We start from the raw sequence: 24,675 nt of genomic DNA, 5'->3' as shown, positions 1-24,675 counted from the left end.
CTACATGTCCGTGTCCCCGTCGTAGGCGAGAGTCAGAGGTTTTAGTCGGTTGTTTTGCTGCCTCTGTCTCTGAGGTCTCTTTGGCTTTTTGCTGCGTGAGGAGATTAAAAAACAGTCAGTCAGAGCAGAACTTCAGAAGAGACGAGCTCAGACACATTGGACATGCACTGACACAGGCTGCAGGTGACTGTGGGTGTGATGTGATACATAATGTGTAGGTGGGGACACAGACACAAACACAAAAACTGGAGGAGCTGCTGTTTTCCGCACTTATTTCATCTGAATAAGTAACTACCAGACTTTAAAGTTATACATACTGACGCTTCTCACTAGACTCTGATTCCCTACGAAAATGAATCAACTTCTACAATTTCTAAACCAGAGGTGTCAAACTCATTTTAGTTCAGGGGCCACAGACATTTGATCTCAAGTGGTCTGGACCAGTAAAATAACAGCATAATAAACTATTAATGAAGAGAACTCAAAATCTTTCCCTTTGTTTTAGAGAAAAGAACAACTACTGTACATTCATAAGATGTTCACAGTTAATGAACTATTCTTTTACAAAACATTATGAACAACCTGAAATTTCTTGAGCAAAACATGTGAAGTTTCAACAATATTACGCCTCTTTTGTCTTCTATGTCATTTTCACACTGTGCAAATTCATCCTGCGGGCCGGATTGGACCCTGTGATGGGCCGGTTTGGGCCGCGGGCCGCATGTTTGACACCCCTGCTCTAAAAGAATCAGGTCGTCGTTAACTTGCATATACTTTTCTTATTGTCATCAAATCTCAAGAAAAGACCAAAACTAATGCTTTTGTTTTTCATTGGTTCTTATTGAGCAACTGAAGATGAAAATCTTAAAAATGACGGTCACAGGTTTAAAGTTTCCTGTCTAAAAATGTCTGTAAGATTCCCTGTAGGAGTTGGGCTCTGGGGTTTCTCTTTAACAATAGTTAAACAGGAGTAAATCATGTATTTGATTACGATTATCTTGTTTAGAGTCAGTCCTACAGACACCAAACACTCACTAAACCACCACAGGCTGGTTTCCATCCACCTGTTTTTATGGCTGAGGTGGAGAAGTTGTGGTGTGTGTGTGTATGTGTGTGTGAACAAAATGCAGAAGACACTGAATCAGAGATTAAATAACATGAAGCGTCTGACTTATGTTCACTGCAGAGATGGAAAACAGCCACATGTAACAGTCTGACACACTTCCATCAGGCTGTTTCTACTGTTTAAGGTCCAGCTGTTGAGTTAGCACCAACAGCTGTTCATCACAACTAACTGATTAAATCACTTTTGATATTTCTAATTTCTAATAGATGGAAAAGCAATTTACTTTACTTCTTTCTTTCAATTTTCTTTATACAATAATAATAAAAAATCACTATTTAGAGAAAAACTTAACAATGGACTGATTAACTCTGGACATGAATTAAGCTTTAAATGTTTCAGGGTTTTGGTCTTTTCGTGGCTTTGTGACAACAACAAAAATACAGACAGATCAGTTCCAGCCAGTCAGTGACAGTGACTCATCTGTCTGGAGAAATGACCAGAACGACCCACTGACCCCGAGACCTTCAAACCACCTTCAGCTCACCAGGAAACTGCAGCTCCACACACACTCTGCTCTGCAGCGGGAGCTACATCTACCATACACCGCTACAGTAACATGAAGACGTTCCTGGATGTTCACACAAACACAAACACTTTGTTTGTTGTGATGAAAAAGGACTTGATCTTAAAGCGTTTCAGGTATTAGTGAGTTAATTCACACACACACTCTCTTTGTGCACGTGTCAGACATTTGTTCCTCTGCCTCCGGGGGAAGAAGCACCTTCAGAAGCCGACGCCTGGGTTCTTTCTACCTCTGTTCCTCTGAGCTGTCGGCGCCGCCCCGGATGAAACATCACTCACTCGTGTCTCAGAGCAACACGCTGTGTAATGTGCTGTTTTATGTCCTCTAGAGAACGGCTCAGAGAGACAGCTGAGCTAATATTTAGCAGTGCCATCTTCATCTTGAATTATCTCCATCTTTTAAAGGTATACGCCAACATTTTTTTTCGTGTCTTGCCTCACTCCCGAGTCCATGACAAGCAGATAGACACCATCCATTCGACTGTGCGTGCAGTAACAAGGGAGATAGAGTCGTATCGCCCGTAATTAGCTTAGCTCAAACGCTGGAAGTGCATGGGTAGTGCTAGCCTGCCTCCACCTAAAGTCATCAGAGACACTCTTCAGCAACTCTAAACGGAAACTGGTGGGCCGATCTTCGTCTCAGAGCTGACAAAACTCTCCGGTAAGGCATCTTGAGCGGTCAAATGCCGGTAACGGGACGAGATCGGTCAAAACGGAGGGTTCAAGCAAAGACGGTTTATTTTGGTTCAAGCTAGCTACATCGAGGGTAGGTTAGCTTCCTAGTTCAAAGTAAAAGCACAAATTCTATCATCATGGTTTTCTGTATGTAAAGGGCAACGGGTGTTTTATTTTGTAAAAGTAACCAGAAGTGCGTTGGTCACAACGGCTAGCTTGAGTAGCGCCGAATTTGTCTGAACAAAATTGTAAACAGCTGGTATTTAGACAAATTAACGACACACTGCTGATCTAAACGGCTACTTTCTCCCATAAAAATGTTTGAAATGTCAATAAAGTGATATATTTACCGAGTTTAGAGGTAAAATGAAATCAGCTTCTGACTGCTGATTTCGGCTCAGGTAGCAGGCAGGCTAACACTACCTATACACTTCCAGCGTTTGAGCTAAGCTAATTAGCGGTGCGCCAGCTCTGCCCGTATCTCCCTTGTTACTGCACGCACAGTCGAAAGGATGGTGTCTATCTGCTTGTCATGGACACGGGAGTGAGGCAAGACACACAAAAAAAAATGTTGGTGTATCCCTTTAACTTAATCTCCGGCTGCTTGTCCGAGCGCAATTAACTCTAATTAACTCTTCTAAACATGAAGAAGTGTCGGACCACAGAGACGTGTGATGGAGTCGTCTCTGGAGAACGGCAAGGATATCCTGGAGAGTCTGTAAAGACAATCAGACGAGTCCACGGGGAGTTTTCTCTGGATAGTTTCAGTGTTTACAAAAATCAAGCATTTAAATTAACAGAGACCCAAAAAAAATAAAAAAAATCTGCTGCCACAAAAATCAGCCCGGCTCTTTCATCTATAGCTTTGGCAAAGTTCTTCATGTTTGCAGATATGGAGTGGAATACACCACTCAGCCTGCAGGAAGTGATTATTTTCAATGAATTGTTTTGTTTTTTTTGTCTGCAAAAATTTTTAGAAAATAGTTTAAAAGCCTATCACTATTTCCCAGAGCTGAGTGCTACTGTAAACAGCTCCTTTCTGTCAACCGTCCAAAACCAGCTAAGAAGTTTCATCATAAAAGTCAAAGGAAATCAGAAAAGTCTCACATTCCAGACGCCTAAATCAGCAAATGTTCAGTGTTTTTGCTCAGAGAATGACTCGCAGGATTAAACTGTAGTTTCTGATTCATGAAATTAACCGACTCCACAGATACAGACATAGATCCAGACATAGATCCAGTGATCCAAGTCCAGTTTTGTGCACAATCTTTCTTCAAAAGCTCAATAAAAAGAAAATAACATCGACACATGCAACATTTGAACGTTTGAAAACAATGAGCTCTTAATATGAAAGGGCCATGATGTGGGAGGAAGGAAATGAGTTGCCCTAGTTCCTCTTTCGGCCACAAGAGGGCAGTGTGAGACCACGGCTGAGAGTCGGTCCAGGGAGACGTCAGCGCGTGTGTGGATGTGAGTCTGCTCCGTGGCTCAGGAACAAATGATCTCATCGGCTTCATCTTTCACTAAAGACGTCTGCACCACAGCTGCTACAAGTCTGTGTTACAGCTACATCCACCTGTGGAAAGTGTGTGTGTGTGTGTACACAAACACACAGTCACATCTACGAGCATGTGACGACACAACGTGACCATGAGTGGAGCAACACTGTGTAATTCCACGGCTGTATGGAAACAGGCTCATGTGACTGTGGTGATTTTCCACAGGCTGATGCAGCAGACGGTGGAATACACTATATACTATACACTATACACTATACAATATTCTACTTCACCATGTACACACCTCCTCGTGAAAGAGACCCATCCATCACTGATCTTTATGATCACATGAGGCACTAAGAGGACATAATGTGTAGAAATAATAAGGTCATGTGCAGGATTAAACAGAAAGTTTTACAGTGACTTGCAGCCACCAGGGTGGAGGGAAGGAGGGGCCGTGGTTCTGGGATGAGATCATTTAAAGTTTAACTGGATAATTTACTATGACTCTGAATTATTTGGATGTGGAAGTTGTTTGACACTGAGCTCTTTCATTATTGATTCATCTGCCAACTTTTTCTTTGATAAATTAATCCATCATTTCCAGCAGCAGGTGGCATTACAATATAAGTGATGTCTTTAGATGTTGTCTGTCATCCAAGCAACAAAACTCAAAAGTATACAGTTTGTAATCAATCAATACTATAATGGGAAACTTTCCCAACAATATATGTCAGCCAAATACAACTTTTGTAGAAGAAGAACTTCTATTTGTAAAAGATTTGAGAGCAGGTCTTGTGCTTGTGATGGAGAACTGAAATGTTTTCTAAATGGGAACACAGTTCATTTAGATTAGTGAAACTAGTGAACTCTGGTTGTGTTTGTGAACTTTGAGTAGATCTATGTTTCATATTCAGAGCTCAGACTCCAGAGTCACATCGATCTCTTCCTGAAATAAATATTTCTACTGATGCATGTTTAGTAAAAGACGTCAGTATTCCCTCTACCACGTCGGATTCAGTGCCCCTCTTGCTTTACTGGTTGTTGGATGTGTGGGATGTTTAAAGCTGCTGTGGTTTGATCACGTTCATCAGGTATGAGTCACTTTTAGAGGAGGCTGTATAGCAACCCAAAATGTAACAACGTCCAATAATGTCATAATTTTGGCCATTTAAAATCTAATAAAGCCAATAACCTTTTGTAATAAGATATTACATTATTGGCTGGTTATTACATAATTGGCCTAGTATTAAAACTTTTGACATTGTAATAACTGGAGCCGATAATGTAATAATGTATCACTATATGCTTTTCTTTCTTTTTTTTCAGGGTAGAAGATGTCACAGCTGTGAAACATTTGAAGTTCTGCATTGTGTGCCTATACAGTATGTCTCATCTACACTGAGAAGCAAACTCCTACAGTACCATGCTTCATGATAAATGCGATTTGCTTGGCTGGAAGTAGGCATAGTACGCTATCAACATCTTTGTTGTAACGAGAAGCATGTGTCTGCAGACCCGGAGACCTGCACAGTCAGACCCCCGCACTTGTGGACCAGCACATTCAGACCCCTTGGTTTTTTGCTACAGCGTTTTGTATGCTAATGGATACAGATAATGTGTACGAAATATGGACAATATGGATGGCAGTAGGAACGTGAGTATCGAACGTGAATCACATTGTTCGTTTAATGTCATAAAGGTTTTTGTCGAAAATGTATCTGACAGTGTGACGACCGTTTGACCATAATACGTTTACTACGATAGTCTTATATATGCACGTCAAATACAGTAATATATATAATATTGATCTTCTTGGAAGCTCGCTTGGCCAGCACATTTTGTTTAAGTTAATGAAACCGAGATACTTTTAATACTGTGTGCTTAAATTAAACAGAAATAAAATTATAGGCTATGTGTGTGGGCCAACGTGTTCATAAAATATGAAATGTCATACATTTTTGTCATACATACAAGTGCTCCAAGCTTCACAAACAATTAGGTCTTGGCGTTTTGTTTGGATTTTGCCCTGTCAAAAATCCATAGTGCGGGTCCAGACTGTGCAGTTGCAATTTTACAGTCAACCACTAGGTGGCATTAGGGGGTCTGAACGTGCGGGGCCACAAGTGCGGGGGTCTGGCTGTGCAGGTCTCCGGGTCTGCAGCCATATACTATTGGCTGTAACACGTTGAGGTTGTAACTCATTGACATCTTCTACCCCGAAAATAGAAAATAAATAAATAAAGTGACACATAATATTATTATTACATTATATTATATTATTACATTATCGGCACCAGTTATTACATTTGCGAAGGGTTTTCAATACTAGGCCAATAACGTAATAACCAGCCAATAATGTAATAACTTATTACATTATTGGCAAAAAAAAAGTTGTTATGTTATTGGCTCAAACATTTTAATACATTATTGGCAAGTTATTGGCTTTATTACATTTAAAATGGCCAAAATGATTACGTCATTGGCTGTTATTACGTCTTGGGGAGCTACAGGGTGTAAACAAAAATGGGCTAAAACCATCTCAGTTGTAAACAGCTGTGAGGACAACAGGTGAACAACATCTAGGAGGTTGTGAGGCTCTGAAACATCTACAGGTGGAAAGTTCTCCTTCAGTCCTCACCTGCACCAGCACCTTCTCTCTGCTAGTCAGGCGGGACGTGTGACTCTTTTTCACAGAGGTCACAGGGGAGAGGTTCAAGAGGGGGCTGCAGGCACTTATACTGGACGGTGTGTCGGGTTTGGTGGGGCAGGGGGGCCGAGGGGGCAGGGCCTGACCCCTTCACATCCTCATCATTAGCTGCTGCTTTGAGCCAGCTCTTGGCAATCGGGGCAGGTGTAAATCATCTCATGTGCACTGGGGCTCATCCAGACCGCCGTCCCGTTGGCGTCGACCTCTTGGGCCTTAAGAGAGCGATGCACCTTGGAACAGTAGCTGCTGCTCCCGTGTCGATGGGGCAGGGGGGGGGGGGGTTGAGGCATGGAGGAAGCAAAGTAAAACACATAAAAAAACAAAAAAAGACCAAACAAAACGTGGGGCTTGACTCAAGGCGGGTGGGAGGGGGGAGGGGGTTTCATGATGAAATGAGGATGATGACAGAATAGGGGGGAGATTAAACCGGTCCACTCACCAAGCTAGGTATATCATAGACACTATGAATATGAGGAGCACAAAGGCTCCGGCTGCTACACCATACACCCACATCTTCAGCTTCCCATCTGTGGAGGAGGAGGCCGGTCAGCACCAACAGCCAGTACAACTCAACAAGTCAACATGTGAACGCTTCACAAACATCAACACACTGCCGACCGCTGCCTTTCTGATTGTAGCAGTTACACTTAATAACAACACAGCCCACGGTTTACAGCGTAAAGTCACCGTATGAATCCATGAGATGGGTTAGATGGAGGCTACAAACTGGACAACAGCAGGGACATTTTAGGAAAAGAAGAAATATATTTTACTAGATTCATTTTGGTAAATTATATCCTGTAAATCAGTGGTTCTCAACTGGTGGGTCGAGACCCAAAAGTGGGTCGTGGACCTGTTCTGGATGGGTCGCGGACAGCTGGTCAAAAAAGTAAATGATATTTAATGCACATCTGATGTTAACGAATGAATAATTTATATTGAAAGGCACGCGTCACGTGAACACATGCAGTTGTAATGGTCCTCGTCATTATTTGCTCTGAATGCAAAGATATCAGTTTCTTATTAATGTGGCCTGAATGCAGTGAATCTTGTTTTGTTTTGTGGGCCTTTATTTTGTGCAATTTGATATTTATTCTTTTGTGAACATGCTCTGAATGCAGAGATGCATTAGAAGTCAAATACCGGTATATTTTGTTGGTCTCCATTTTGTGTAGTTGTGTGATATTTTTTTATTCACTTCCGTACATGCAGTTGTCATGGTCCTCCTCAGTTTCATTCATGTGCCCTGAAATGCACTTTGCTCAATAAAGAGCAAAATAAGTTTTTAAAGGCTTTAAAAAAAAATCTTGGTTTGAATTCTATAAAAGTGGGTCACGACTTAATGACCATGGGAAAATGTGGGTCCCAGAGTGAGACTAGTTGAGAACCCCTGCTGTAAATAATGGGTGGTGCAGTAGTTAGCGCTATCGCCCCGCAGGAACTAGGTTGTGGGTTTGATTCCCAGGCCTGGGGTGTTTCTGGGTGAGTTGGTTTCCCTGTGGCTGCGTGGGTTCTCTACAGGTTCTCCAGCTTCCTCCCACAATAGGTCGACCTGGCCCTGAGGGCAATAGGTGTGAATGTGAGTATGTGAAGCTGTTTGTCTCTATATGTCGACCCTGGTGACCTGCCCTGCTCAAGCCCCGCATGGGTAAGTAGCATGGATGGATGGATATTTATTACTATTTCGTAGTGAGTATGATAAAAGCTGGTCAGGGTTTCACTCTATAACAGCTACGCCTCTATTAAAGGGGAACTATGCAAGTCCAGTCTCTTTTCCTCTGTTCTGCTAACCCTCCTCTCGGCCATGTGCATTTGTTTACAACGAAGCTGGTGAGAAAGCAATCCATAATAACGTTATTTATCATATACAATGTTATGATGTGTATATTTGTGTAGTCTTATCTGTCATAAACAAGAGACTATGTTTGTGTGGCGGTGCCGGGGAGACGAGAGCTGGGACACCGGGTCGGAGGCTCTGAAGTTGCAAAGTTGGTTTTCAGCCCTAGAGACGCTAGGTGGAAGGCAGAGAGCCTCCATTCTCCCTGTAACAAGTTACAAGTCATTTATTTAACCATCACAGTTACTCTGAAGCTGTTTATTTAAAGGACAAGTCCGGGCAAATTCAACCTGGGGCTCTAGTTTCCTAATATTTTTCTATTTCCTAATTCCTAAAATGCGATGCAAGGATAGACACAACTACTGCAAAACAGGAGCAATTAAAAAGAAAATCTTCAGAATCCATCATTTAGACCTAAAATATTAGGAAACTAGAGCCCCAGGTTTTGGAATTGTCCTTTAAAGTAAAAATGTAGCAGAGTTAAGGTGAAAGTCCTGCTTAGCTCCTGTTTAAAGGTTTAAATTAAAATAAGTGTGAAAAATGAAACTCATTGTGGCGAAAATCAGAGCACGACCTGCTGACTGTAGAGAACAGGGTGGTGCGTTTGTGGGCGCAGGAAACGCTGCACAGCCAAACAGGTGCTCATTTACTTTCTGTCAATTAACAGTAAGGTGTTATACAGAAGAACAGAACTTATTTCTCCTTTTCTCTAAAATGCTGAATTGTTACTTCCTTGTTCTCCACAATGCTGTTTTCTTATACGTACGGTTTCGGTCCAGTGGGAAGCAATAATCAATATTTTATTTACAGTGAGGTTCCACTGTAAACTGTGGGCTGTGTTATGAGCTGTTGCTTTTGTTTTCTCTCTTTCTCCAAAGGCAGAAACATGTTTTAAATCTCACTGTAATTGACTCTGTAATAGCACAGAGAGCTGCGGGAAAAAAAAACTAAACAGAAATGCAAACATTTGGATGATAAACGAGACAAAGGTTGGTGTGTGTGTGTCTACGTGTGTGTGTGTGTTTGTTACTGACAGACGTTAACTCAATCTGTTCTGCACTCCTGCATCCTAAATGTTTATTTTGCTGTCATGCACCATCAGTCTCGCCGCAGACGCAGACGCACCCCTCAAATGTTAATGTGGCAGCAGCTCGGAGGCGGCGGCGGCGGCAGCGGCGTCCATACATACATCTGAAGGAGTCTTTGTCTGTCAGTTGTGTTACGTGCACAGTGGTGAGTAGAAAACGTGTTAAACCTAATGTTAATTAAACCCCCCCGTCGACGGTAAATCTGCCCCCGACTCGGAGCGGGAGGAGGAGGAGGGGAAAGCGTGCGCTGCTGTTGACGTGTGAAAACCTCTCGGCTTTATGTCTTAACTTCACTTCCAGGATTACGTGCTGCTCTGCAGGTCGAAGAAAGTCGACTAACTCTGGGCTCCCTAAAACCTTTTCACTTTAGATAAACTTCAAAAGACGTAGTAGTGGGCACTCCAAATAAAACGCAGCCTGTTTCTCTTATCCACTTGTGCAAATGGAAACATTCTCAGGCTTAAAACTTTCACGTAAACATGAAGTTGGGAAGGATGTTGATGTTTCACTGACCTTTTCACTCTGCACCTTGTTGGTAATTACATTTCTCTATTTAAACTTTTATTTCTACTTTTTTTTTTTTTACTTCCTCCACATGACAGACTCAGAATCAGTTTCATGTGGTGGTGTAAAACAGAAACCTCTGCATAGAGAACATTAAAGTTAGTTATTCTATGGCAGTTAAACAGATGGTTTTCACTCGACAGCAACAACATTTCCTCAACTCTTCTTCTCATTTTATTTGTGATCATTCTAATCTGTGTGAAAAGCAGCTGAATCTAAAGTGTACTTGAACTCATCAGCGACAGTGTATGGTTTGGGTGGATGTGGTCTGACCTGGGCCGTAGGGCTGCAGGTACCAGGTCCGTCCGCTGCGTCCTGGTTGGACGGCGCCGGGCTGGGTGGGGTTGACGGCGCGGCTGGTCTTCACGTCGCCCTTCTTGTCCCCCGCCGTGGGGATCTCCAGCACCGGGATGGGGGCGCACTGGTCCAGCTGGCCGGTGGGGGACAGCACCTCGGTGAAGCCGTCCTCGCACATGCAGATGCCGGCCTGCAGGGGGCAGCGCACAACCAGCTTAGACTGGGGAGAGCTGAGCAGCAGTCAAGACTGGAGGGGACATATAATCTGAGGAGGAGGGGGGGCTGTGGTATGACAGGGTGGCTGACCCATTACTGTTTGGTCACATGCTCAACCCCCGGTGTGTGTGTGTGTGTGTGTGTGTGTGTGTGTGTGTCCATCTCCATTCAATCTAGATAAAAGCTTCAGCCTCCACAGAAACCAGCAGCGGTTCAGAGTCTCTGACCTGACGGCCTCATTCCCATCTACTGTGTTTTCTACTAATACCTGTGTCCAACTACACAGCTCTGACCTGGACTCTACTCCGTCTACGTTAAGCCCTTATTATCCAGAATAGGGTTGTTGACCACGAACGCTCTTATAGACCCTCCTGCTGTCCTCCTGGGTCAAGGAAGAAGGAATTTAGGAAGTTAGGAAGGAAGGAAGGAAGGAAGGAAGGAAGGAAGGAAGGAAGGAAGGAAGGAAGGAAGGAAGGAAGGAGAAAGGGAAAGAAGGAAGGATAAAGAGATAAAGGAAGGACGAAGGGAAAGAAAGAAGGAAGGAAGGCAGGAAGGATGAAGGGAAAGAAGGAAGGAAGGAAGGAAGGAAGGAAGGAAGGAAGGAAGGAAGGAAGGATAAAGAAATAAAGGAAGGACGAAGGGAAAGAAAGAAGGAAGGAAGGCAGGAAGGATGAAGGGAAAGAAGGAAGGAAGGAAGGAAGGATAAAGAAATAAAGGAAGGACGAAGGGAAAGAAAGAAGGAAGGCAGGAAGGATGAAGGGAAAGAAGGAAGGAAGGAAGGACAAAGGGAACGATGGGAGGAAAGAAGGAAGGGAAAAAGGAAGGAAAGATAGATGGAGGGAGGGAACAGATTGGGTCAAAAAAGAAGGAAGAAGTAAGGATGAAGGGAAGGAAGAGAGGGAGGCAAAAAGGATTGTGGAAAGAAGGAAGGGAAAAGGGAAGGGAAGAAAGATGGAGGGAGGGAACAGACCAGGTCAACTGGATCAAAAGAGGAAGGAAGAAGAAGTAAGGATGAAGGGAAGGAAGGAAAGAAGCAAGGGAAAAAGGATTGTGGAAAGAAGGAATGGAGAAAGGAAGGACAGAAGGAAGGAGGGAGGAAGTGAACAGATCAGAAGGACAACAGGAGGGTTATCAGCGTCTTGAGCTTCTCCACCAGAGCAGCTGGAGGTTGAACGTCAGTAGTCATCAATCTACACCCAGTTAGCAGTTTATTGTGAATCTACGACAGCACAGTCTAATAGTCTAATACAGTATTTATATTTAATACGGTCTCTGTTGAAACAGCTGTGTGGTCATCAATGATGATGTTGTACTTGCTGTTTTTCAGCCCACAGTGGATCATATAAAGTGGAGGACTGGACACACAGTAATGTCAGTAGGAAGCTGAACATGAAGGAGGATTTATTCCACACTGTTAGTGTCAGGCTGCTGTAGCTGTGGCCAATAAACAGACAAACTGAGTCTGGATTTATCTCTGGGGTCCAGGGAGTCCACCTCTGACCTCAGAGGTCACAGCTCATCACATCAATGTGACCTGGTTACTCTGTGGCTGTAAACTCCACATAAGCACCCTTCACTGAGAAATCTACAAGCTCCCAAAATGATCAGTTTCTCCATTTACTATTACTATTTACTACTATTTATATGTGTTTGAGTAAAATTAACATTTCTTTTTTGTTTTATTCTATCAACTACCGACAACATATCTCCCAAAATTGAAATAAAAATATTGTCATTTAGAGCTTTTATTGGCTGAAAATGACAACTGGTCAAAATAACAAAAAATATCAAGTCTTTTCAGACCTTGAATAATAATAATACAAAGAAAAGATGTTCATATTTATTCCTAAACAACAAGGCAAGAATGTTTTAACTCAGGAAGAGTTTATAAATCAGTTTTTGTGGGATAATGTCAATGTTTAATCCCAGCAGTGGTTTTTTATAATCTTCCAGGTGATGACCTCATCCGTGTCTCATTGAGTAGAATGAGTTGTGTTTGTGTTGGTGTTTAAAAAAGCTAAGAAAAGAATGACTGTCATGCATGTAGAGATGCTTTTAAGAAACATTTGTGAAAAGTGGTCTCTTGTCTTTTTCCAGAGCTGTATATATATAAATGTGTGTGTGTGTGTGTGTGTATTAACTTTGAGATTTAGCAGCTGCTGTTTGGACAAAAACTGATTCTCGTCATTCTGATGCAGCGGGGCTGAGTGACAGTGTGCAGGAACAGGTTTTACGTCTCCATGCTGCCGTCATTTCATCCGGTGCTGCATTCAAATTCAATTCTGGCAGCAGTGTGTCACAGTGAGTACAGAGGCTGCCATTCATCCAGGTTGATGTCTCTTTATTGCTTTGGTTTTTTTTTTTACTGTTTATTGGGGTTTTATTGCAGATTTCTGTCAGTAAACCACATTTGTTCTCTGCACACGGTATATTTTCTTTTCCTTGTTGTTCGGCCATGTGAGGGGAAAAAAAGGGCAACTCACCTCGCTGCAGAAAGACTTTGGCATGAGACAGGGGGGGTCACAGGAGCTGTTGTCCATCAGGGGGTTCATGGGAGAACAACCTCCTGCAGGTAGAGAGACAACCAGAGTAACACAGTGAACATGAGCAGCGCTGCTCTCTGCTGCTGGGGGGCTCAGGTGGGAGGACGGACACACAACCTGCACATTCATACACATGTGCATTAAAAAAAGACATACAAATCTCTACCTGGCTGTTTATTCCAGGTGTGTGGGCACGTGTTCATGTTTTATGCAGCGGCCAGTGGTTGTGTGTGCAGCCGTCGCCCACCAGCTTCTTATAGAAATACGTCCTCACTATCTCAGAACAGTGTGTTTTATTTCTGACATATTTTGTGTAAATTTTTTACCTCCTACATAAAACTGCCACCAGAGCCTCAGACACAGAGCTGCTGCAGCCCCTAAGTCTCTCACTTTAAACACAGTGTATTATCACTGTGGCAGAGCCCTATGTGCTGCCCCCCACTTAAGTGTGTGACACCTCATCACCAGTCACAAAGTGTTTCTACCACGTGATTTTGACGTGACGTGACTTTATTTTGTGCATTTGTTCGTGCCAGAGAGTACTTTAATAGAAAAATGTAATCAATTAATCATTGAAGTGGTTTTTTAAAGAGAAAAATGAGATAAATTCTCTTTCCAGACTCAGTAAAACGTGACGGTTTACTGGTTCTCAGATTCTTCTTCTTTAGCGCTGAGCTGAAGATCTAGTGTGTCTGTTTTGTTGCTCAGAAAACACAATTAATCTCACTTTTATTACTCCATCAGTTATCCCAGAATATAACCAGCACAATAAACAATGAGCATAATGGTAAGGTCATCCAGTTATTTACAGGAAAAAGGAGAAATCATTACAGAAAAGTCCATTACACATTAGTCTAGGGGTAGAAATCTGTTTTTTCTGCGTCTTAGGTTCCACCAGATTTGTTTCAGGACCTGTTGTGACTCACACACGCAACAGAACCATGTCACAGTGCCACACAGGCTCCATTGTTAGACTGGGAGTAACTTACCGGTGACATTGAGTCCATCTGAGCGCTGACAAAACATCTGGGGCCGGCTGGCGTTGGGACGGGCACTGCTGAACCACTTGTACTCGTAGCATTCGCCCCCTGAAAACAAAATTAAGAAGAGCGCTGAAGGAGCGTGAGGACAGTGGAGTGGGCGACCGGGCGTCTTCGGTGAAGACCATTAATCACATGAATGACAGATTAATAAAGCAGCTGCTAAGTTATGGTTGTGTAATAGGCTGCTGTCATATAATATCACTATCAGTGTGTCTTCACACAGAAGGGTCCAGCTCAATGTTTTAATCTCCAGTAAGAGCTTCTGCTTAATGACTTTCTATCAGTGCTATTATGACTTTATCAATATCTCCATCAGTGCAGCAAATGACCGGGTTTCCCTCCGGACCCGGTGCAGCCAATCGGCAGGCCGGCCCTGTCTCTTAGCATAAATGAACAATTTAACCTTGAACAAAGGGAGGATCTATCCTCCACAGGCCCCAGTACAGTATCAGAGCTGCCGTTGATGGCGCGGCTCTATCTGCACCATTTGTCTGCGGCTCAGACGACTTCTCTCTTTATGTTCTTCGCTTTTTCTCATTTCCTTCCTTTTTTCCCGTGCCGTGGTGCAGCCGAGGTCGTTTTTCACATGTGTTAAGTTATCGGTGAATCACTCACTCCAGCGGGGGCTCTGCGCCATCCTTTACGAGCGGAGAGGGTTTTTACTGCTGTAGATATACTGTATTTATCAGAGGAGGAGCTGCTCTGCAAGCAGAAATAATGTCAGTCGCTGTGTTCACCCGAAAAAAAAAACTATGAGTGAGTCTCTGTCAGGGATGAAAGAGCTGACTTACTGGCTGTGTGAAAAAATGTCAGTTAACCACGTTCTATAGCAGCCTACAGGGTTTGCCTGTCATATACACTAACACAGCCATGGCAGAGGAGCCAGTGAGGGGACAGAGTCTCGCTCAAGGACAATTGGACTGGTCTGAGTCAGGGATCGGATCAAATGACCCCGCTGACCATCTAACCCACTAGCTAGTTAGCTTGTTATTCAACTTAAAGGGAGCTATTGCCATATGGCTATTGCCATAATCCCTGTAGTCATAGCAGTAGGTTCATTACCTTTAATTGTCGGTGCATGTTGTTTTGAGATCAGTGGGGCAGAGACGTGAGCTCTGCACGGCGCGCAGTATTTTCGCCGTTCCCTCATCAAACTCATCAAATACACAATCCAACAACTCCAAAACGCTCTTGTGGACAAGTTGTGAGCTGCACATTCACCACGCTATGAGATAATAACACAACGTTACGAGACTGAGTTGTTTTCGAGGTAAATGCGTAGCCGGAACTACATTCCAGACACGGCTGCTAGGTGGAGTGATTTCAAAAATGCAAGTAGTTCCGAGTATTTGCTTCATGTGTCGTAAGTTACATAATTATCATCTCATAGCATGGTGAATGTGCAGGTCACAACTTGTCCACCAGAGCGTTTAGGAGTTGTTGGATTGTGTATTTGATGAGTTTGATGAGGGAAACCAAGAAATCCCATGAGCCTCCGTAGTGTAGCTCTGAGCAGCTCGTGTCTCTGCCCTGCTGATCCCAAAACAGCTTGCACAGACAATTAAAGGTAATGAACCTACTCTACTATAGACTATAGGGATTATAGCAATAGGCCAATTTGCCACAACGTTGAAATACCCCTTTGACACGCTGGAACACTAACATGTTCAAGATAAAACCTGCATTAACATCATCACCATGACCTGAGGTTAATCTCTCCCTCACTGAGCTGCTGCCTGGTGTTACTGTTGTTTTCCTTTGGACTCTCAGCCTGATGTGAACAGTGTGTGTATGTGCTCAGATCATCTACAGGCTCAATTAAATGCAAACCTGATCATATTTATAATGTGACAAACTGTAAGACCAACCAACAGCTGTGTGTCTTCATCAACAACTGGAGACATGTGATACTAAAATTGTCTTTTCTTTTGTTAAGATGCAGATAAAGCTGATTTTAATGTTCACTCTTGCCTGGTGGATGAATGAGGTAGAGACACATTCAATCACCAGTAACATCTGGGGTTCTTATAAAAACACTATCAATCCTATTAATATTACTCCTGCTTCCACAGTGAAATAACAAACCAGTGCTCCTCTCTCCACGATACAGCTACATGTGCTCTGTATGATTCTGTTCTCATAGAGTGAGGACGATGCCATGAACTGTCAATCACATGGCAACTTTAAACCTGCATCCACTGATTGTTTTTTTTGTTTTTTTGCCACTGTAGCAACATTATCATTCATCAGTTGTGTTTCTCGGCACCTGATGAATGAGTGTATCTCCAGTTGCAGGCGTCTTTTAGCTCTGCTTTGGTCTCACTGGTTATTGCAGCTTTAAACTGCTGCCAGTTTTAAATTTAAAAACCTCAAAAACAGCACCAAGATTGTTTCATCAAGAATTTACTTTTATGTCCCTTAAAGCTGCTGGGAAACCATCTACGATTTCTACTTTCCTTCCAGCTGCGAGTGCCTTCCTTTGTTGCATTTTGGGTTGTTTTTTTTTTGCATAGCACTGAAGTGAAGCGGTGCAAACCAGAAGTCTACTCATTCTAGTCAGTGCTGTTGTGTTTTAATTGTTGCACAGTGACTGTGGTGACACAAAGCCTGCTACAATAGTCTACAGTAAAGTGTGCAACTGGGACACAGCTGTGGTTTTGTTTTTCTCAAGTGAGCTTCACATCAAACCGCTCCATCCCTCCATCCCTCCATCCCTCCATCCCTCCATCCCTCCATCACCACCCTCCTTCCTCTCCCGTCCTCCTCCGCCTCCGCTGGTCCTGGCTGGGCCGCTCCTCCCCCCAGCGCCTTGAGTGATGCTGTGAAACCAGGTCAGGCTGGTGAGCTCTGCTCGGGGGCTGTGTGTGTGTATGTGTGTAGTAGCCAAGGCGGAGGGAGGAGAGGAAGAGTGGGAGGCGATGGAGGAGGGAAGGGATGGGGTGTGTGTGTGTGTGTGTGGGGGGGTGGCATCTCCAGAGACTGAGCCTATGGCTACTGTAGATGTTGAGGTGTGGTGGTGGTGGTGGTGATTCACAGCCCACGCTGCACCTAATGGCTGATTAACGCGCCCGGGGAGGCGCAGAGATCACAACAGTAAATGAGTGAGTGGGTTTTCCTCCGTTTAGAGACCTAACTCCAGAAATCCCATCTGGGAAATCACCAATTGACCCAGTGAACACAGGGACAAACAAGATGATCGTAGCAGCGGAGCGCCGTAGCTCCTCTCAGTCAGGATTTGGACCTGAGATAAGTAGCCAGAAAAATCTTCATCCGATTCCTGTCGTCGCCCATCCCTCCTCTACAACCTCCACACGTCTCCTCTCTCTGGGTTTCTTCTGGTGCTCCACTTTCCTCTGACAGTCCGAACATGCAGGTTCAGATGGATAGAGGACTGAATAGCCTGCAGGTACGGCCCTGAGTCTAGTGTCTTCTTGTGTTAGTCCTCTGATGCGCTGACGAGCGGCCCGACCTGTTCCCTGCCTTCACCACAGCATCGTCTGAGCCCGACCTCGCTTCTCCGTCAGCGTGGAGCCGTCTACAGAAAATTCTAATGAGGAGAACTTGGGGCCCGTCGGCTCATTTGCATACGATAAACCCTCACTGTTGTGAGGTGAAGCTGTCACTCACCTGTGCAGGTCTGAGACTCCCAGGCCTGGTCCGGACACAGCTGCAGGTTTTCAGGCTCCTGGGCCAGAACGGCTCGGGAGCGAACCTGGACCGAACCAAAGTCCACGCCGGCCCCTTTGACGCAGATGCTGACACAGGAGCTCCAGTCGGACCACTCCATCAGGTAGCACTCCCCTGCAGCACGAGACACACAGGGTTAGGTTCATGTGAGGCAGCTATTTACTCAACATCTGTGGCTATAAAACCTTTTCACTGAGGACAGTGTCACAGACATTTCCCTCATTATACATGTCACAGAGTGAAAAAAAGACTATTTTGACCATTAATAAGTCAATAAACAGAAAAAGGCTTGAAATTACCTTCAAAATTATTTTTCAGTTGTTTTTTAAAGAAAACATTTGTAAAACATTTCAGTTCTCCATTTAAATAAACTTTTAAACACTTTAAAGTCAAATTTAATCAAAAAGTTTCTTAGCAGATCAATGCATAATGGAAAGAAGTGCTGGCTCCAGACCAGTTGAACAAGTTATTTTGCTGCCTGTCTGTACAGTACGTGATGTCTGTCTGCACTCCTGAATGTGATTGTATGTGCTGATGTGTGATTATGTTTTATGTGCTGCTTTTGTATGTTTTGATTACGTTGTCTCTGCATGATTGTACTGATGTTTCACTGTTCTCTCTTATCTTCATTGATTTATTTTGTCTCCTAGCTGTCTAATGCTCTCTTTTTAATCAATGTGCTGTAATATATTGTTTTTCTTTTGTTTTTTAGGCCTATTGTCATGTGGCCGGGGACTACAGTAGGATATTAGCCATGTTGGCTAAAGCTGCCCTTTTTACTGTTATTGATACAGTTGATTAATTGGGATTGTCCTTGACATAATAAACTAAACTAGATTTTGAGCAACAAAATTTCTTAATTTACAAAACAACAACAAGTGAATTTAACTCTCAGAAATAACATTATAATTTTTCTATGAAAATCTATTTTAAATTAATAATTAAACATTGACGCAGCAGATACTCAGACGCAGCTTAACATCGACAAAAACGCCAAAAGGTAATTTCAAAATAATGAGAGTTAACGATCACTCACTAAAGTAAAATTAAAATGAACTCAAAGAAAAGCACAGGTCTGAGTTTTATTCTGTCTCAAGTCTGCAGTCAGGCTCAGGTGTGTTACTACTACTGAAATGATCAATTACCAGTCCAACCACAGCACGGTCTAATTAAAGGACCTATGAATAAAACCATCGGAGCCAAATGATGATGTCCCTTCAGCTGGTGCCCGCTCACTCTGGAAGCTTTTTGAAATAACTGACCAACGACCTGTGAGGAATCGTTGAGTCCTGGCCTGGAGCCGTATCACAAATCTTTTAATTTCCTGCGAGTCAGTGTGCAGCCTCAGATCCTCAGGCAGGGTGGCCCTTCTGGCCCCGGAGTTCAAGACTAAAAGGTGACCAGGTTTTTTGCCATCGGGGATCAGGATTATCTCAGAATTCACATCTACTAGACAAGATGGCTTTATTTCAGCTGTTACTTATTCTGTTTTAACCTCCATCTCTTATGCCACCTTCGTCTTTTCACTCTGCTTTTTATCTGACTGTGAAATAAGTGTTTATGCCATTCATTATTCATGGTGGAAATCAGCTCTCCAATGTTTTACCTATTTACCTATTTATCTGTGGGTGACAACAGTTGGCTGTGGGTGAGATGTTTGTGCTCGGCAGCAGAGATGCATACAGAGTGTGTGTTTTTACTATTTACATATCACATGGCATGATGGTTGGGAGGCTTTGAAGAGTTTCGGGAGGAGGAAGGTGTAAGTTGGAGATGCAGGGTGGGTTGGTTTTGATCACAGCTGACAACTGCGGCTCATCAAACAGCAGGGGAAATAGAACACAGGTCAAGGGTGGCAGTGCATGAAAGTGTGTGTGTGTGGGTATATATGTATGTGTGTGTGTGTGTGTGAGTGTATGCAACCTGCCAGAATTCCCAAGCTGTCCCCGGCCCTGCACAAACAGCCCTTGAATTTCCTCCCAAATCACACTACACCACCTCCCTGCACAGAAAACAGTCTGAGCTTCTGATTGCTGTTTGATACTCCAGCGCTCCTGCAGTTTGGCAAAAGGGGTTGGACTGACTTGTTATCTAGGGCAGCGTTTCTCAGTGTTTTCCATCTCAGGGACCAGCAGACATCTGATGAGTTTTTTTTTTTTTTTTTTTTCCCCAAAATGAGAAATCTGCCAGTGGAAACACATGCCACACACTCTAAAACTATAAAATGAATTCAAACGGTGCTGTTGGAAAAAAAAGGACCTCCTCTATATTTGAGAGATATTGAATACTGAACGACCGGCGCTGAACTAAAATAGATACAAAGCGCTCTGGAAATGAACTCCGCATTTGTATTTCATTGTTTTGGGGGGGAAAAGCAAAGAAGAATAATTCTCCCTTAAGGGACCGCTAACGCTTGAAATAACACGTTGCTACTTAAGCGGCGCAGTGTGAAAACGCACTCTTGTTATGGAGCCAAATCACACAGTAAATTGAGCCTCTTATTGTTTATAATGCAGGTTTGCCGTGTGTTTATCCACAGGAGACACTCGTGTCCACTTGTGCATGTGCAGCGGGTATCGGAGGAGCGTGATCTTGTGATGTGGTGGTGGTGGGAGGAGGGGCAGTTAACCGACCTGGTGGACAGAGTCCAGCAGCTGCAGGGCAGAGCTCACCTGTCTGCTCCGCTCTGTGAAGCTACATCAAACCGCAGCAGCTGACGAGCCTCCGTCACAAAACCTGACAACAACTCATCAGACCCAGCTTTGAAGTGATAATCCCATCTGTGAGGTGTTTTTTTTTTTTCAGAAGGGGGGGTTGACATCCTTGGTGCTAAGATGATATTGTGCTGTTTTTTTTTCTGTTTTTTTTGTGCTGCAGTACCGAGACACCACCTGTCAATCAAAGCTCGGTCCACAGGCTGCGTCTCCTGTCTCACATTTTGTACTGATGACGGCTGCAGTGGTGATTAGTGCTGCTGAGAGGATCCATCAGTCTGAACACCTGTGGTACCGAGGCCAACAACACTGTGGAGATGAAGTCATGACACTAAGACAGTGTTCACAAATACTTCACCAGGCCTCTGTTATAACCAGCCTGAAACTATTATACATTTATACCAGTTCTTATTTAAGAGACATTTGCTGTTGCAAAATCTTAAAAAACATTTTTTTAAGGGATAGTTCAACATTTTGGCAAATTGGCTCATTACCATAATCCCCTATATTGTAGTCATAGCAGTAGGTTCGTTACCTTTAACGGTTAACAGCACCTTGGTGCAAGCTATTTTTAGATCGGCGGAGCAGAGCTGCGAGCTGCTCAGAGCTACGCTACAGAGGCTAATGGGATTTCTTAGTTTCCCTCATCAAAGTCATCAAATATACAATCCAACAACTCCAAAACGCTCTGGTGGACAAGTTGTGACCTGCACATTCACCACGCTACAGTATGAGATAATAACAGAATGTTATGAGATGGAGTTGTTTGAGAGGTAAATTCATGCAAAACAGCGTTCAAGACACGCGTTCCTGTCAGGGGCAGTTTTCCGGCAAACAGTCTCTGAATTTACCTCGAAAACAACTTGTCCACCAGATCGTTGTGGAGTTGTTGGACTGTGTATTTGATGAGTTTGATGATGGAAACCAAGAAATCCCATTAGCCTCCGTAGCGTAGCTCTGAGCAGCTTGCGGCTCTGCTCCACCGTTCTAAAACTAGCTTGCACCGACAATTAAAGGTAACAAACCTACTGCTATGACTATAGGGATCATGGCAATGGGCCAATGTGCCAAAATGTTGAACTATCCTCTTAAACTATTTTTGTTTATTTATGTCGACATTAACTCTTCAGCACAAAGAAAAAAACATGTCTCTGTTTAAACCTCAATTAAACATTGACCTGGAACACAGTCAGTCTCCTGAGAGCTGGACAATTTATCATTTGATTGTTTCCTGTCTCGTCAGCTCAGAGGAAGCTTCCTCTCCCCTGGAGCCTCGGCAGCATTTTCACTGATAAACTCCAGCAGTAGAAAGCTGATTACGGAGGAGAGAGAGACCACAGAGAAATCTGTTGTTAAAAAAAAACTTTTGTTTTTTGCCAAGTGATCAGCCCGCCCCTCTTTGCAGAGGGCAATCCTGTAAGTGGGCTGCAGGTAATCTGAACACCAGACCCCCCGTCCTCAACTGTTGTTATTCAAATAGTGTCAGAGTTTTGTGGGCGGCTTGAACAAACACAAGAGGAGCTGTGAACAAACACTGGATAAAGTACCTGGGAGATTTGAATATAATCACTACACTGGTGCTCTCAGTTCCTGTTTTTAAGTAGCAATACTTATTTTTATGTCATCCTGAATGTAAATCATATAAAAACTGACAGAAAAAAAGAATTAAAAGCAGAATTCTCTCTGCAGCTCAGGTAAATAAAGAATGTCAGTTCTGCTGAATCACTCCAGTCAATGACACACACGGCGGCTAAACAAAGAGCCTGGTATGAAAATGTTATAGATTGAGACTTTAAGGAGGCGGAGAGCTCAGTGGTCTCCAGAGTGTGAGGAGTGATGTTTTTGAAGGTGGACTCGCCGTGTGGAACCATCCGCCAAGGACGGAGGGAGACAGACGAGGCCTGGCAGCCGGCTTTTAAAAATCCTATTGTTTTACGCTGAGAGAGCAGAAGTAACGTTAGACCCAACCTGCCGGACTGTTTGTTTACGTTGCTTACCAGACTACAATAAACCTTAAAAGGGCTTAGAGTAATTAAATAAAACCGTGCTGTGTAATACCTAAACAGGATTTTCTTTGTATTGGTGGTCACATATCAGGTAAATCACAACAGATGTCCAGCTCAGCATTAAGACTGTGCTAAGAGACCTAATCACTCACCGAAATAAAGCAAACACCTTCCTGTGCAGGTCGAGTGTGGAGCAGCGCTGCCAGGTTGGAGGGTTTGTTTCCCACTGGGGCTACTCATGCTGAAAATGTGAGCACACATGGCAACACTAACAAGCTCTGGGTGGAAGCATCCACCACATGGCACCAGGCATCACTCTGGGTTTGTTTTGGGGCTTTTATTTTTTTTTATTTTCACACTTTATCCGAGTCTGCTCACAGTAACATGTAAATAGTTTAGTTGGCACAAGACACGTGTTAGACCGAGAGCTACCGTCAGTTCACTGATTGCTAAAAGCCTAACCTGAGCAGTGATTGTTCAGTTAGTGAGCATCGGTGCTCCCAGCAGGGCCGTCAGGCTTCTCATGTTTACTGGTCTACAGCATCTAAAGAGTCTGGAGGCTGCAGGGAACATGATGAGTGTATGGCTGCTGTGTGTTTATCTGGGTTTATAACTTCCTGTCTACGGTAGCAATGATAACACAGACAGCATTTCATTATGTGATATTACATTTTGCAGTGACACAGGCTGTAACTTTAACTGTACTAATGTGTATCATTGCATTACTGTATACAGCAGATCTGTATAGAAAAAGACATTTATATCTCATTTATATATCATCTCCTTACACTTAATGTATGTATGCTATTTATTATACTGCATATGCACTCTGGTTGGATGCAATTTGCACTTTGTTGCCTTATAGTTGTGTATTGACAATACACATGTTCTGTGTCTGACAACAGACACAGAAATAGCTTCTACCCCTGGGCCATCAGACTTATTAACCACAGCAATATCTATTTATCCCTACAGGTTTTATTATAATACTGATTTTTAATAACTGGATGACTTTTTTTTTTTTCTTGTATGAGTATACATGTGTGTCATTGAGGTTGTCCTTTTTAGCTTGTTTTAGTCTGTTTTAGCCCTGGAATGGATGTGGCACCACAAATTTCATTGCACTTGTCAATGACAATAAAGGCTATTTGATTTGATTTGAATCAAAAGGGGAGAATAAGGAGGAAGATTCTAGGGGCCCAGAGAGGCCCCTAATGAAATTACAATACTGAGAAAAAATATGTGATGAATATGATTATAAGTTATTAATTTATAATCCCAAATATATTTTTAGTGGTAACACTAAACATTATTTTTTTTGGAAACACTTGTCACACGGATCCTCTCTCTATTTATGTAAAATGGTTCAGTCCTACACACAGGCTGTGAATAAGGAGCACAGGAGGGCGTCCAATTAAAAAATATGCCTCAAAAATCAACCAGGAAGTCAAAAAGAAAGAGAGCAGAGGGAAGCAAAAGTGAGATGGTGGTTTTGTTAGTGGCTCATCAACATGAATTAGTGGTGGCAAGTTCTGGATGTTCATGTTGTTGAGACCGATAGTCAAAAATATCATTAAAATTTTACGTTTTATGTAAAACAGCATCAACATTTTTCACCCTCCTCCCTTTAAGAATCCTGTTTCGTGGGGGCCAAAATCCCTGGCATCCCCTGGACACACAGGTGGGGTCAGAGAGAGTGGGAGACCATCTGTCCTGCTCTGTGTCCGGTCTGTGGACGCCCGGCCGCCATCCTTAAAGCTTTTGTCACCGACTTCTTGTTCAAAATGAAAAGAGCTTGTATGTAAACACAACCAGCAGCTCCACAGATTCACGCTGTCATGAAATAAGAGTCTTCATAACACCGGCTCCACACTGCAACACAAAAGCAATGCCTCTTCTTTATGTGGCCTGCATGGATCATTAACCGGTGAAGAAAGGCGACTTTATTTTCCCAGGGACCTGTTAGCGTTAGCCACGGCCCTTTAGCAGCATATAATGTATGTAGAAGAAAGTACATATTAAATATCCTTTCACAGGATTCCTGCTTCAAGACAAAACAACTACAAACTGTGAGGCAGAGACAATGTGTTCGCCTCATTCATGTAGCTACAGTTAGTGTGTAATCATCTACTGAGGCTTCAGTGCTTT

At 43.2% G+C, this 24,675-nt stretch overlaps 1 protein-coding gene across 1 annotated transcript in view; it reads right to left on the bottom strand.

Moving 5' to 3' along the window:
• The window catches only part of thsd7ab (thrombospondin, type I, domain containing 7Ab), a gene marked incomplete at both ends in the record, with an annotated part of 221,581 nt that continues 196,906 nt past the window's right edge, over positions 1–24,675 (bottom strand). The window contains 6 exons of the mRNA XM_083989779.1: positions 1–91; positions 6,972–7,059; positions 10,295–10,508; positions 13,018–13,100; positions 14,067–14,165; positions 17,748–17,921. Coding sequence (XP_083845905.1) covers positions 1–91; positions 6,972–7,059; positions 10,295–10,508; positions 13,018–13,100; positions 14,067–14,165; positions 17,748–17,921 — 749 coding nt within the window. The remainder of the gene's footprint in view (positions 92–6,971; positions 7,060–10,294; positions 10,509–13,017; positions 13,101–14,066; positions 14,166–17,747; positions 17,922–24,675) is intronic.

Source organism: Trachurus trachurus (genome assembly GCF_905171665.1).
Source record: "Trachurus trachurus genome assembly, chromosome: 16".
NCBI lineage: Eukaryota > Metazoa > Chordata > Actinopteri > Carangiformes > Carangidae > Trachurus > Trachurus trachurus.
This window is presented reverse-complemented; position numbering and strand designations above follow the sequence as displayed.